General features: G+C 56.2%; 1 protein-coding gene across 4 annotated transcripts in view; it reads right to left on the minus strand.

Moving 5' to 3' along the window:
- Nacc2 (NACC family member 2) overlaps positions 1–15,946 on the minus strand; it is a 68,497-nt gene that overhangs the window by 7,224 nt on the left and 45,327 nt on the right. For all 4 annotated transcript variants that reach the window (XM_063244172.1, XM_003473116.5, XM_063244173.1 and 1 more), the window contains exon 3: positions 25–189. In XM_063244172.1, the coding sequence (XP_063100242.1) occupies positions 25–189 (165 nt within the window). The remainder of the gene's footprint in view (positions 1–24; positions 190–15,946) is intronic.

Genomic DNA, 15,946 nt, shown 5'->3' on the forward strand with positions numbered 1-15,946 from the left:
TCGTAAACACAGGGCGGGACTCACCTGCCACCAGCTCCAGTTTCTCCCCAGGGTCGCCCTCGGAGTAGAGCTTGGGGTGGCAGCGGTAGCCAATCTGGCTGATGAGGCTGGCGGGCAGCGCTACGAGGTCACGGCGGATGAGGACGCAGGAGCGACTCTCCAGAGGCACTGGCTCTGGCTTCTCTTGCACTGCAGCACATGACCAAGCGTTAGGGGCCACCCATCCCTGCCCGCCATAATCATGTATTTTCGTTTTCTTTTATTTGCAGCAGGAAGATTGAACCCAGGGCCCTCACACTGAGCCACACCTCCAGCCCTTTTTAGAAATCTTTTGAGATAGGGTCTTGCTAAGCCAGTGACTTAGCTCAAGCCTATGACCCTCCTGCTTCAGCCTCCCAGAGTGCTGAGACTGTAGGCATGCATCAAAACACCCTGCTCTGTAATGCTCCTGAGGCCCAGGACAGGCCCGCTCTATGGTAGCATGGTAGCCTCTCAAATCACCCTGTCCACGTCCCCCGCTGGCCTTGTCCTATCGCACAGCAGGTGGCAGTGAGGGCACCCACCGAGGCCCAGCAGCATACTGCTGAGAGTGGCAGGAGCCAGGAACAGGAGGTGCAACAGCCAGGTGGGTGGCATGGTGGCCGGAGACAGGGAAAGGGGGTCCCCAGGACAGGCAGAGCCATGGCTCTGCTGCTGGGAAACTGCCTTGAGAGTGGAGGTGGCAGGCTGGGTGGGGTGGGCCAGGTGGGGCTGGCACTGCCACCTGGGAGCCAGGTTACCTAGCTCCCGAAAGGCAGGGCAGCTCCAGGTAAGGGATGGGACCTCAGCCAGAGGAGGACACAACTCTGGGCCCAGGGTGGCCTAGCATGGAAACCGCTCTGTAAATATTTGTCAACAGCAGAGCCCAGCAGGGAGGGCACCATGGGTGACCCCAGCCTCCTGCTCTTACCGACATCCTAGATGCACCTGGACTGGACTGGATGGGCACAGAGACCCCCACCTCCGCTCTGCATGCTGTGCTCTGCACTGCCTGGCTGGGGGCCTGGATGTGCTGCAGCCCCTGAACCTGACCAACCCATTCTGGCTGGGTCCCCAGCAGGCTGCCATAGCCAGTATGGGGCCCTTGGGTCCCCACCGGCACGCACATCTCTCTTGTATTCCCCAGACACACAGGGGCAGCAGCCCCACACCCTGCTCTCACAGCTACCACAGCCACTACAGCCACCAGGCGGGCACTGCTGACCCTAAGGCTTGGGGTGCCCACATGGCACCCCCACACATACACATGGGGCACAATGCCACTTGAGGTTCCAGAGTCCCCAGGCTGGGGAAGGTCGTTGGGTCACCCAGGTGCAGGTCCTGCCCAGGGAGGGTGGGACCAGCTTACAGGATATGGTAGGTACTTGGACCCCCAGAACCCAGGGATCCTGCAGCTCCGAGTCCAGTGGGCCTCACCTTAGGAAGGCTCTGGATAGCTCAGGGGGCTGCTGTGGCGGAACAGGGTCCCCAGGGGGCAGATACCAGAGTGAGACTGGAGGGCCAACATCTGGATCATGAGGCACCTCACACAAGCCCAGCCCCAGGGAGTCACAGCTCCAGGACCCCCAGTCTCCAGGGACCCTCCAGCCTTTGAGCCCAGACTGCTCAGGGGGTGGGGGGCATCCGCAGCGGCAGACAGCAGCAGTGCAGCTATGACCTTCAACGGGTGCTGCTGGGCTTGGGCGGGAGGTCGCTCCGAATCCCAGGTGCAGACAGAGGCCAGGAGGTGGTGGCTACAGGACAAATGAAGGACGGGGGAAGAGTGGGGGGCAGAGCCACAGAGGAGGGGGCCTTTAAAGCCTGGAATTACTGGACTCGGGGAACACAGAAAACAATCTGATCAGATGATATTTTAAACATAATTACGCCCCCCGCCCCCAGCCTGCTGTGATTACACAGGCGCCGTGGCATTTACATAAAGAGTGTTCACCAACAGAAATAATTCCCCATCCACAACCACCTCGGCGCGAGATGTTTTTCCCAACAGCAGAAGTTGTTTGCGCTCCACGTGTACCCCCACCACAGCCCAGCCCAGCTCCCGGAGAGCAGAAACCGTCAGCATCAGAACCTGAAAAAGCCTCGGCTATTTCTGCCTTGCCGAGTGCTGGGTGCTGCAGCTAAAAATACCCCGGGCAGGGCAAAGCTGCTCAGCTGAGAGGTGCTCCCAACTCTGCAGCCAGCTCCCAGCTCTCCTGGGCCCCCAAACCGCCCGCCAGGGGCTGCCAGAGCAGGCAGCGGCTCCCATGGATGTGACGCCCAAGGACAGGCATAAGACAGGCTGGCCCTGGTCCACAAGGTGGCAAGCAACCCCACAGTCACAATGAGGTGCCCCCTGGATCCCCACAGCCTCCGGTCGCCCCGGGCCACCTGCTGTCAGCAGCCCCATCCATGAGACTCAGCTCCCAGGACATCAGGCAGGGAGGGCAGCTCACAGAGCAAAGGTGGCAGCCACCATCCACAAAGTGGGGTCAGCCTTACATCGTGGAAGGTCCAGCTGTGGCTCATAGAGGCACACAGGGCACCCACTATAGAGATCACAGGCGAACACAATGAAAACCAGAGTCAGGGGACAGAAGATGGACCCTCAGGGCTCCTGACCTGGGGACCCAGCAGGGAGGATGCTGGGCCTTCAGGGCCCACCTAGGTGGTAGATGCTGTAGGCAAACACTCGAGAAGGACTCGAACCTGAGACACTGAACTGAGCAAGCCAGCCAGCCTGATGCAGGGGGCAAACCTTGCAGACTCCACCTTGGGGGCTCCTGGGGCCATCAAACTAGAGAGAAGGGAAAAGCGGTACGGGGCTGGGGAGAGGGACCGCCTCAGGGGAGTTGATGGTGAGGGTGGGGACAGCTACACGCCCTTTACTGCTGGATGGAAACAGGTTTGAAGTCATTCTGTGCTGTGCAATAAAAACATGTTTGAAAAAAGAAGTCAAGGTGCAGCTCCATGGGAGAAGGGGTGCACAGCACACAGCAGGCTCTGGAAGGACGTGAGGTGCAGGTATGGACAGGACAGGCGGGACGGACCAGGCTCATCCCTGACCTCTGCTCCTGGTCCCCAGCTGGAGCACTGCGGAGCTCTGGACCCTCTCAGAGCACAGCTGGGGAAAGCAGGAGGCCCCAGTCAGGAGCCCGAAGCTGCTCCAGTGCAGGAGAGTCCCAGGTCCCAGCCAGGTAGCATTGCGGGGCAGCCCCCACCCATGGCCTCACACTGCGGGAGTAGCTGCAGAGGGTGGCAGCCTCCCTGAGGGACAGGAAGGGGTCGCTGGCTCCACAGTGGAGCCTGCTGTCCCTGCCAATGCAGTCACAAAGGAGCGTCTTGTCCCTAACCACAGGCAGGAACATGGCACGAGCCCAGGTTAGCAGGACACCACTGGCCAGGGCACTCGGATGCTAAGGTTCCCATGGAGCCGTAGTGATCAGAACCAGATGCCAGACACAGCAACAGTGTGGCAGAGGCTCAGGGAGACCTGCACAAGGGCATGGCCCGGGAAAAGGGGCCTGGCCTCCACGCAAAGCACGCACTCTTGGGAGAAAGGGTCAAGCTTAGATGTGGATGTGCACCCCAAAGCAAAGGCTCTAAAATGTTACACCGGTCATCCCAGCACTCTGAGAAGCTGAAGCAGGAGGATCACAAGTAAGCCCAGCCCTGGCAACTTAGTAACTCCACCAGACCTTGTCTGCAAATGAAAAAATCAGAAAAGGGTGGCCGTGCTCAGTGAAAAGGCCCTGGGTTCAGCTTCCAGTATTGAAAAGAGAGAAAGGGAGGGGGAGGCCTGTCACCTCAGCCAAGGAGGCCGAGGCAGGAAGGTAGCTCATTTGAGTTCTACATGGGCTTCTTAGTGAGTCTCCTGTCTTCCAAACAACACACCCGTGTGTGCAGAAGAGCTGGGGCTGCCACCTGGGGCAAAGGTCCTGAGTTCGAGTCCTAGTACTGAAAGAAAACAGAAGATGTGCCACCTAATTACCACTTTGAGACAAGTGAACAGACACCCATGGAGAAGTCGCAGGGTGTGGGGATAATTGGACCCAAGCCCACCCACACAGTGGTTGGGGCAGACACAGAGCAGGGGACAGGGAACCCCTATGGTGGGGCAGAAGGCTGAGCCTGTGGGGGGAGCAAGTAGGTCCTCACAAAGGCAGGCACACGCTGGGCACTGGAGCCACCACCGTGCGCCACCATGTGTGAAAGTGGGAGAGGAGCCCCTACAGCTCTGGGCCATACACAGAGGTCCCAGCACTACTCACCGTGTGCCCCCCACCCCAGCCTCCTCCTCACGGCTCAGGAGCTCAGATTCGAGATTTGCTGGGGGCCCGAGTGAGCAGCCCGCTCCCCGAGATGACAGGCAAGGATGGGGAGCAGGTCAGCAGCTGCCAGGGTCTGGGGTTGCACACAGGGCCCCGGCAGTGACTGGTCAGTCACCTGTCCCCAGGGCAGCCTGTGCTGCTCAGCTCAGCAGATGCACATCCAGCCGAGGACTGGGGCGCACACCTCACCACCCCCACCCGTTACCCAGCGACTTAGCCTGCTTTGTCCTGTGCCTCCTGATGGCTGTCAAAGTCACCTCATGTGACAAGGGCATCAGCAAGGCCACTGAAGCTTCGGGACATCCCTGCTCTGGGGGCGCTGCCCCCAAATGTGGTCCTAGTCCCGGTCTCCCTATTGTCCGGGGCTAGGCGTCCCGGACCTGGGCAGGATCCTCACTCAGTGCCCCAAGGAGGAAGCCGTGCACCTGTCAAAATGCAGACAGCCATGTGTACTAAGGGACAGAAACACCACTGGGGACTACACCGTGACACAGAAGTTGCCATGGCCATTTCATGGGCACCCAGCTGAGGGGAAACGCATCTCAGATGGAGCAAAACTGGGTGCACTGGGCACGACAAGCTTGGGCAGGCGACTGGGAGGCTGCAGTGCGGAAGTAGAGCCAGAGCTCCACACAAGTATCCCAGCCACTGCAGGCATCACGTTTAGGAGCAAGGGGTGTGGGGCCCCCCCAAGTTCCCTGAGAGCTGGTGCCAGGGTCCCACATGTGACCTAGGTTTCTCTGCAGCAGCCCACCTGCTCTCATCCTCCGACCACGATGCCTGTCCTGGCAGAGGCCTGGCCCCCAGTGCGGCTGCTGTGTCCCATGCATCTCTCGTCCTTGACTGGACTCTGTCCCAGCTACTGCTTTCATCCCAGCCTTCCTGCCTGGAATTTCCAGGGCCAGTCCCCCAGCATCCTGGTGACGCATGGGCAATGCCACTGTCACAGAGACTAGATGCAGCCTCCTTCTCCAGCTGTGGGCATGGTTAGCAATGCCAGGGGCCCTGGAGGCTGTGATGGCCCCAGGACACCAAGAGCCAGGGACAGGACATGGGCACAAGCACAGTGGGGATGGAGACAGGTTTCCAGGAATGGTATTTATCTCTGAGCTGCTCAGCACTCATGAGACCCTGGAGATAGCACTGTGGCAGCACAGAGTGGCCTCTCCAAAACAAGGGACCCTGGAGCCAGGACAGGACGGGGAGGCCCCGACAGGGATTTTCCCTGGGGAACCACAGAACACCAAGCAACACGCACCCAGGGCAAGATGAGAAAGGCCAAGAACCAGAGCAGTCAGTCTAAGTTTCGGGGTCTCCCACCTCAGAGACAAACCGCGTTTCGGGACCAGAGCCTGCAGCTGCCCCAGGGTCGCTCTCCCTGCTGACCGACCCTGACTACAGGACAGGGGACTGACCCAGGGCCTCTACACAGTGCCATACCCCAGCCCTTTTAACTTAACTTAATTTCTTTTTCCTGAGATACAGTCTCACTGGGTCACCAACTTTCCTGGGCTGGCCTCCAACATGTGATCCTCCTGCCTCAGCCTTCTGGAGTGCTAGGATTATAGGTCTGCACCCCAGCCCCCAGCTACACTACAGACTTTTAAGGAACAGCTCCCCGAGCCTGTTTAGCACTTATCAAATGTTTTCAAACGATGCCCAGCATCGATAAAATAATGCCAGAAGCACCAGGGAGCAGCCTTAAATGACAAAAATGAAAAAAAACCTAATTTACAAAAAGACATTAGATATGGACCCACAGACCAAATGATAAAAAACCAATTTACAAAAAGACATTAGATCAGACAATTAACAGACGCCAACTCTAAAATAACTGCCCAGAACATGTGCGGGAAATGTAGGTAACAAGACAGAGAACCCCCCAGGAAGCCAGAATCCATACACAAGCCCAGAGCTGGGACTCAGATGGTACAGTAACTGAGATGAGGACTCTGAAGAGTGGTTTGGGGAGAAATTAGCAGAGTAAATGAGAAGATTTGTGAACTGGAAATTAATTCAGGACAAAATATCCAGATGGAAGCAGAAAAAGGAAGAAAAGAAAAATGAAAGGGGCCAGGGAAGCGGGGCTTGGAGCAGGTGTGGAGCTGGGGACAGGGAGGGACCCGGCGTGGTAGGGGGACTGAGCACCCCAGCCACCAGGACCCGCAGCCCTGGGAGGGAAGGGTTCTCAGACAGGCAGACAAATGCGCAGATGAGTCCAAACACAGCCCCTCGGCCAGCGAGAAGCTCGGGATCACTGACGGCAGTAGAATGAAAGCCTGCTGCACAGTGGCGGCCCAGGCCCAGTCAAAGCCCCAACGCAAGGTCCTGTGGGGTGCAGCCTGGCATCGCTCACCCCCAAACCCACGGTAGGAGAACTCCTAACTGCAGAGGGAAAAGAACCCCACGGAAGAGCGAGGGACAAACAGCAAAGTGTGAAGTCGAGTGACTGGCACCCGGGACAGGAACGCCGGCTCGGCTTCCACAGAACAGACCAGGAATCAGGTCACCACTCTGACACACGGATCAGTGGATGCAATCCCCACGCCCTTCCGAGTCCCAACATCCCAGAACCTAAAAAATTCCTAAAATCCATGTGGATCCAGGGGAGGTGGTGAGAGTGGGGGGGAGGCCGCCCCACCCCAGACTTCAAACTGTGTCAGAGCTGCAGTGGCAAAATGGCCAGGGATGGCGCCAGCACAGGACAGAGATGCAAATCAGCAGGACAGGGTAAGGAGGCAGGAAGCACACACACGTGTCCGCCCGTCCTCTTTCTGAACAGCCCTTGGCAGCATGGGCAGCAACAAGAGCCAATGAAGGGACCTGCCGGGTTACAGCTTCTGGACAGCACAGGAAACCACCAAGAGTACAGAGGCAACCCGCAGGGCAGAGAGAGACAGAGACAGAACAGGCCAGGCACTACGGTGGTCCCAGCACTCAGGAGGCAGAAGCAGGAGCACAGCTTGAGCCCTGGGCTCGATTCATCAAGAGATAAACAGGAGGAACCGAAGTTGAAAACAGAAGATGGAAAGTGACCCACGCACTCCCACCCGGCCACGGGGGCACTGAGGCCAGAAGCACTGGCGGAGCTCTAGCGGCTACGTAAGGTCACCTAAAGGGCGTTGCTCCACAGCGCATTGCAGAGGTTCCCGCTGACCCACAGGAGGGCAGCAGAGGGCAGCTCTGCGCAGGTGTGGCTCTGCCCAGGTGTGGCTCTGCCCAGGTGTGGCTCTGCCCAGGTGTGGCTCTGCTCAGGTGTGGCTCACCCACCTTGGCCATCATGGTCTGCTACACAGACTCCACCTGGGCATGACTGAGCAGCATAGAGAACCTGTCAGGGCTGAGGAAGGTGCCTGCCTAGAGTGCGTGAGGTCCCAGTGCTGGGGAGCACTGCTGTACATTTACAGGCATGTGCACACCGCTGGCCAGGGAAATCGATGGTGTCAAAACCTATCTTGGGCCAGGGATTAGCCCTGTCGAGCATGAGGTCGTGAGTTTGATCCCCAGTACAAAAAGATGTATAGCTCAAAAACAAGAAAAACAAAACAAAACTGCGAAACTGCAAAACTGGAAGAGAACAGCAAGCCAACCTCAAAGAAAATAAGAACCAAAACATACACAAATAGCTACGAGAAAAGCCCAAACCTGGCTCTGGGAAAACATTTCACATAATGGAAATTCTCTGGGAATCTGAAGAGAGAAAAGCTGCTCGTGAAGGAGGACACCCAGCGGTGTGCAGATGCAGCTGCCCTGACAGACCACAAGGGACAAAGTCTGGCTGCTTGGGCACCGTGGTCTCTGTCACTTGTCCTTGTGCTTCGCTTTTTTCCTCCCCTAAAGTTGTTTTCTTCTTATTTTTTTGAGACAGGGTCTCATTCTGTAGCCCAGGCTGGCCTTGAACTCACAGTGATCCTCCTGCCTCAGCCTCCCGAGTGCGGGGATTATAGGTGTGCACCACTGCATTGAGTCAAAGCTCCAGACTCCATCATTGGCCCGTGGGTCAGGAGAACACAGTGTGCGGAAGCCACACCACGGTCCCTGTCATAGATGCTAAGATCACAAGTGCACACCACAGCAGAAAACGCTTGTGGAAAAAACACAGGTTTGTAAAACTGACCCAAGAAGAACCGGAAATTCTGGCCTGGTGCTGTCCCCATAAAGGAATCACAGTGACCGTCCCGAGAGACCCCCAGAGCCACACACAGCCAGCATCCAACTTGTGGACGACCCGCCCTGGGATGTGGTCAGCACGTCCCACGCAGCGAGTCTTCCTCATCTGTGACATGCAGCGTGTGCCGCTTTTGCCTCCCCCTAGCACCCCCACTCCATGCCAGCTCTGCTCCTCTTCTGCCCCAGACACCCCAGCTCTGAGCACTGAACCCTGTACACTACCCAGCGGTGGACACCAAACCGCTCCCACGATCTGCAGCCTCCAGGAATGCTAGGAAGGCAAGGTCTGGCAGCCACATCTGGGAAATTCGTGATTCCAACATTCAAAAGTCAGGACTTACTGGGCAAACCTTCTGACCACTACTAAAAACTTCTTCAAAGAAGAGAAATCCTGCCTGGTTCACGAGGCCAGAGAGCCCAGCCAAGGAGTCGGAAGGTACCACCCCCCACCTGTGGCCCCCAAACCCTGAAGACCCCTGCAAACAGGACAGAACTGGTGTGGGTGGCTCTGGCCCTGCTCTGAACTCCGTCCAGACCACACTGTGTGTGCCACAGCTGCTGCTGGGCAGGCACCCCTGCTCAGGCCCCAGTGCCCCTGAGCAGCACCTCTGGAATTGGGGCTCCGGGCACAGGCCAGCCTGAGAGGGGGTTCCAATCCGAACCTGAGGCAAGCAGGCTACCGCCCAACCGCTGTCAAATTTATCCAGGACACAGTGTTCAGTACCACTAGGCAACCATGGAGTGTAGGAAGAAACCCACAGGACCACGGCAGACATGGCCCACGCACCCTGAGGACCTTTCTGTCCACGGACACCACCACAAGGATCAAGGTTCCTTCCAGCCACGCTAGCTTTGCAACACACAGCTGCATTTGGAGAAAAAATATCCACCAGAATTTAGCTTCTTTATCCCGACATGGTGGTACACACCTGTAACCCCAGCACCAGGGAGGCTGAGGCAGGAGGATGGCTGTAAATCTGAGCCACTGCCTCAAACAAAAAAACAAAACTCAGCTTATTTACTGGGAAAAAGAACCTAATAATTTAGGAAAGGAATGACCCTTCCTCCATGTGATACCTGCATCACGGGGCCAGTAAAGTAGCTCAGTGGCACAGTGCCTGCCTGGAGAGCATAAGGTCCCGAGTTCGATTCCCAGTACAAAAAATAACATAAAATAATTAAATCCCGATAAGGCCTGGGGTAAATGCCTGATGGACTTCAAAAGATCAAATGCTTTTCCTGAGTTTGAGAAAGAGGCAAGGTTGGACATGAAGCAAAAAAGGAAATAAATCGGTTAAGGTTAGAAATAAAATTGTCACAGAAGGAACAATCCTAAACATGAAAGAGCCAGGAGAACCCACAGGTAAATTACTAAAATGAATCAGTACGTTTGGGAAGGCGACAAGATGGTAAGATGATCCAGTTCGGTTCCCTGTGACACTGTTGGTGACTTGTTGGATAACTGCTGTATAACTAACGCTGGACAAACGTGCAGGAGTAAATCTAGCTAACAGCCTGCAGCGAGCTGCGAATGTCACCAAGAGAAAGAGCCGACGGTGTGAGATGCAGCTTACCAGGACACACCAGCTGCAAGACCCTGATCCTGACCCCGGCAGGTGCATGCGTGACGAGGTGGTAAGGCCAAGGCAAGGCAGGGAGGAGCCCCGGGAGCCCCCCAGTGGAGTGGGGAGTGCAGGGCTCAGGGCACTCAGAGAGGTCGCGCTCTCTGCAGGTGATGGGCAGGTGGCAGGAAAGCAGAGTGCAGAGTGCCCTGGGCCCCGCACCACCACACTGGCATCATCCTGGATGCCCTGGGGCCTGAAACGCTGTCAGAGGGCAGCAGAGTCAGAATCTTCCCGCTGAGGAGGGAGTGGGCGAGAAGACCCAGGTGCCAGCTCCCTTGGGACCCTGCTGGGACGCACCTGCTCTTTTCTTCGGAACACAGTCTCCTGGTGCTTCCCTAACTGCCTTCAAAGTCCAAGCCCGAGCGATCCTCCTGCCTCAGCCTCCCGAATGGCTCAGACCACAGCAGCACCACCATGCCCAGATCATAGTTTGTTAATATATAAACTGTGGGCTCTGACTGCTGCAGGATTCTAAGACAAAGGCAGCTTGTATCCAAGCACACGCACCACCGAGAATGCGTTTGCCCAGGGGACCCCATCTGGATGTGTGGCTCAGCGCTGGGCACTTGCCTGGCACACACGGGGTTCAGGCTTGAACCCCAGCATCACCAAAACATAAAAATGAGGAGCATAAAATCAATCCTCCTCCTGCTGAAGGAAAAGGCATGATTCCCAGGCAGGGGAACAGAAAGGGTGGCAGCGCTGGAGTCCTTCTGCTGATGCGGCAGTAAGAAAATGCTTTCAAAAGAACCAGAAAACCTCCCCATGCTTGGTAAATAAATCAGTGGTAGACAGGGATTAAAAGAAATCTGCAGGCAGCCTCGGTGTGGGTGAATGGCCACCAAAGACTGCAGGCTCAGGCACGAAGCGTAGGGCTCCTGTGGCTCTGCCAGGGACCCAACCCTGATCCTCATCACATCACCAATGCGACACCACCAATACCCAGCCCAGGGGACCACAGCGACCCCAGTGGTCCTGCAGACAAGGTCTTCCACAGGGTCAGCACCTGGAACCGCAGGACCCAGAGCTACCTGGAAACTCGAGTTACAATAACAGGTGGGGAGGAAACAGCCGGGCTCTGGGATGACTGGAGACACACAGACCGCAGACTGAGGAGGAGAGAGACCCTTGGGTCCCACCGGACCTGAGTGCTTTTCGGCAGAGGCCACTCCTGCCCAGGGCTCTGCATGCAGTTTGCTCGCAAAAGCTTTAGAAAGTGCTGTGTGCAAGAGAAGGCCAGCCAAGGAGAGTGTGGCACTCACTCAGTGGACGTGGCAACACCTGCCTCTGCAACTTTGCCTTTTTTTTTTGAGACAGCCTCATCAGGTTGCCCAGGCTAACCCTCCTGCCTCGGCCTTGCCAGTACTGGGGATACAGGTAGGCACTGTACACTGTGCCCAGCTGTTTGTCCTGCAACTTTCCCTTAGTTTAAAATGACTTAAAAATAAAATGCGTTTTTTTCCTAAATACACAGGAGGACGTCACAGTATTCTTGAAGTGAGAAAGGATTTCTTTAAATAGAATACAGAAGCTGCTATTGAATTTTAAAAATAAACTTTACATCACAATTATACTTAAGGGGCAGGGAGGTAGCTCAGGGGCAGGGCATGTGCCTGGCACACACAGAAGTCTGGGTTCCATTACCGACACCAAAAAGATGAAAAGATCAGATTAAGAAAATGAAAAGTTGTGGAGCCAGAGGATTCAGAGCAGGCGGAGGTGTTCACAGCCTGGAAAGACAGGCGGCTCTTCCCAAAAAGTGGGCACTTCCCTTGGAGGACATCCGAAGACCAAGCACCTGTACAAGGATGCTCCGCACCATCACGTCAGCAAAGGTCTTAACATCTCACAAGCCCAGCGTCTGCTTATAAAGACCAGGTGTGGTGGCTCATGCCTGTAATCCCAGCACTCGGGAGGCTGAGGCAGGAAGATCGTTGTGAGTTCGAGACCAGCCTGGGCTACAAAGTGAGCTCAAGGCCAGCCTGAACTGCATAGCGAGACCCTGTCTCAAATACACACACACACACACACACACACACACACACACACACACAAAAAAAAAGGAGCAGGCCGTGGGGCGTGGAGGCACACGCCTGCGATCCCAGCACACAGGAGGCTGAGGCAGGAGGATTGCAGTGAGTTCCAGGCCAGGCTGGGCTGCGCAGGGAGTCCAAGACCAGTCTGAACTGCACAGCAAGACCCTGTCTCAAAAATGAAGTAAAAAAGAAATAAAATAAAAACAATCAGGAAGAGGACCATGAAAGTCAGCCTAGGAGGGGACGCAGTTTGCACAAACAGACCAAGCAGCAGCAAAGTGAGGGCATTCAAGACAGAGCCTGGAGGACCACATACAGGACAGGACCCCAGGGGGCAGTGGAAAGCACACAGAGGTGGACCTGTAGGAAGCAAGCACCCGAACACTGAGGAACACAGGACCTAGTGAGGGTGAAGAGGGGGCAGAGGCTCACGGTGAGTAACCAGCAGGGCAGTCACAGCGTGGCTGCCATCCACCTGTCTGTCAATCCAGGGAGACACACAGCAGCCTGAAGAGACAGAGGAGGAGCAGGGCCAAGGACTGGGGCCTCCAAGTGACCCAGCAGACAAGTGAACATAGTGTCACTGCCCCCAAAACAGGAAGGGGTGCTGACTCCACATCCAGTAAAAACATCCCTCGAACCCCAAGGCAACAGCAAACAGCGTGAGGATCACAGGTGGCCTCAGCAGCACATGCGGGGTGTCCAGCGAGGTTTCATGAAGAGGTGCCGGGAACACATTTTCCAACTTTTCTATCGCAACTTCTTCACAAAGGATGATGGGAAATTCCCAGGTGGAAAGAAAATGACCCCAGTGGAAAATCCACTGCCTACTGAGGACCCCGTGGGGCGCGGAGGATGCAGGAACATGGGCGGGCATTTTTTCTCATTTTTAAAAGAACTTTATTCATTCAGACAAACTCCTTAAAACAGAGAGTGAAAAGTCCAAAAAAGTCTCCAACTCCCCAGTTTGAACCTGACACAAAAATCAACTCAATGGGGCTGGGGGTTTAGCTCAGCGGCATAAGTGCCTGCCTTGCAGGTGTGTGGTCGTGAGTTTTATCCCCGTTACCGATAAAAAAGAAAAAGAAAAAAAAAATTGAACTCAAGGGACAGTGAAATACAGCTCTGAGGTACAGCACCTGCCTGGCAAGCACGAAGTCGTGAGTTCGATTCCCAGTACCGAAAACCAAAGTCAACTCAAAACGGGGCCACAGACAGATTGCAAACCTGATGCTGGGAAGAGGCAGACCCAGGGTGGCAAACACACGCGAGAGAGTTTGGTCAGACATCAGAGAAACAAACCAAAACCACAACCAACCGGCCCAGCAGAGCCACTCTGAGAAGAAAAAGGTGATGCATGAAGGCCCTGGGCTGCGTCTGTCCAGGCAACAGAAGGAAATGCTGTAAGCGAATGTTCCCGGTGGCTCAATGTGTAATCACCAAACTCTGCACCCTCCACTGGGCTGGGACACACACACCATCCAGAGGGGCCACTCACAGGACGAAGGGGAACATGGGACGAAAGAGACCAGAGTATGCTGAGGCTGAGGGAGCACAGGCCCGAAACAGCCCTGTGAGGGCAGAGGTGGCAGCCGGGACCCTGAAGTTTGGGGAGAGAGTGATGGCTGGGACGTGGTGAACGGCTCCTGGAGTGCCATGCAGTGAGACGCCTGTCTCAGGTACTCTCCCTCTGCTGACATCCAACGTCAAAGCAGGAAAGGTTTACTTAGCTCACCGTCTGTAGAGTTTCGGTTCATTATCACCTGGCTCCCGATCAGGGTGACATGGCAGAGGAGAAACAGCTCATGGCAGGCAGAAGGCAGCAAAGCAAGGAAAAGGGACCAGCAACCAGAGAGAAAGCAGCACCCTTTCTGTCTCTTGTATTTTAACCAGGCCACTGAGGCAGGCAGCACTCACACCCTTCGTCCCAGGGCCCTTGGTCCTAGCCCTGCACCATTAATGTATCCCCTTTGTGACAGTTACACACGCTGGATCCGCCCCCCCCACACACACACAAAGCCCCACCTGTGAGCACATGAGGCCTTGGGGGACCCCAGACACAGCCACCACAGAGGCTTGTGCACCACATGGGCTCCAAAAATTGGAATAACGTGATTCAGGCAAAGCACAGTAATACACGGTGAGGCTCATCACCTGTGAGGCCAAACTGAGGATGTCAGCCCGAGGACCACAGACTACCGGGGCCAGCAAAGGTGCACGCAGAGCCCCAAGCAGGAGCCAGGGAAGACGAGACCGGAGCCCAGCAGCACAGAAAGACAACTGGACACATGGCCCGGAAACACACAGCCCTATCAGCACTGTCCACAGGACGGACGCCTAGCACATGGGTGGTGGGAGACAAAGGGTGACAAGAGCAGCAGCAGGACAGGCGGGGAGAGGGCAGGTGGGGACAGGGCAGGCAGGTGATGACCAAAGAGGCTGCAGCAGCCCGGGTGGGTGGGTGGACGCATGCTTAGTCAGCACTGAGCAGGGTCCAGCCCACTGGGAGGGGGAAAGTGGGGAGGGGAGGGATGGGGAGGAGAGAGAGGGCAGCCGGCAGGCTAGGCTCCGAGATGCATAAATTTCGTAAAACACACAAATTACCATGACTGGAACAAGATGAAAGAGAGAGGCTGAGTAGCACTATATCTAAGTAATATTGGTAATTAAAGTAAATTGTAGTTGGTAATAATACTGGTAATTAAATTGGAAATTAAAAACCTTCCCACAATTAACAACCGCCAACTCCAGGCTCAAGTGGCTCCACTGGTAAACCAATTCCTTCACACTTGGGCTCCACGAGCAAGCCGGGGATGGGGTGCACGAGGCCCGGGGAACCCCGGAAACACAACAGGAACACGACGGGCAGCGCAGGCATTGACAACCTCCAGCCGACACTAGTGAATCAGACCCACGAGGTGGGGAACGCCCGCTGTGCAGACCACAGAGCCCCAGCAAAGCCAGATGGGGAGCGGGGTGCAGGGTGCGGAGGGCAGCAACGCCAGGGCCACAGCTGCATCGTACCCGGTGCTAAGGGTCTCTGTGCCCAAGCCTGAGGCCCAGCTCGCCTGCTCCTGCCGCCCCATCTGACCCAGAGCAGAGGCCCGGAAGTGACAGGACAAGGCTGGAAAGGAACCTGAGGAGCTGTCAGCACTGGCACGAAACCCAGAGGGGATAGGGACAATTCCGAGGGACAGCGCGAGGTCCACACAGCCAGCAGGAGCAAAATAGACGGTGAATGGTTTGGAGGTTTTGGCGGGGAGGATTTGGAAACAGGGCCTCACTACATAGTTCAGGCTGGTTCTGAACTCATGGCACTCCTCCTCCCTCAGCCTCCCGAGTGCTGACATTACCGGCATGAGCTACCACACCTGGCAGTTTACTATGGAAGAGACACTTTGCCACGGATCCCCTCACTTCTAACATGCTTAGCCTGGTGTCCGCACACTTCCCAAAGCAGCTCTGGAGTCCCTCTTCCCGGGCGTCTGCCGGGCAGGCAGGAGTGCTACTGCCCAGCGCCACCCAGCAGAAATGCAGCTCTTGAGCCACAGCGCACTTGACTCTTGAGCCTCATCCGCCTGCCATCGGTCGGGACACCAAGGGACTCTGTCTCCTCCCCAAAGTCACAATGACCAAGAAGGGAAACACTTGGAACCCACTCAGGACTCTGGGCGACTGGGACCTCAGGAAAGAGACTCCAGTGCTGCTGCAGGGAGCGGAAGGACCTTGGGGTTTACAGCAACGCTTCCCACCAGAGCATTCTCGGGAG

Source organism: Cavia porcellus, unplaced genomic scaffold (assembly GCF_034190915.1).
Source record: "Cavia porcellus strain 051 isolate PalLab524CR breed Dunkin Hartley unplaced genomic scaffold, mCavPor4.1 scaffold_49, whole genome shotgun sequence".
NCBI lineage: Eukaryota > Metazoa > Chordata > Mammalia > Rodentia > Caviidae > Cavia > Cavia porcellus.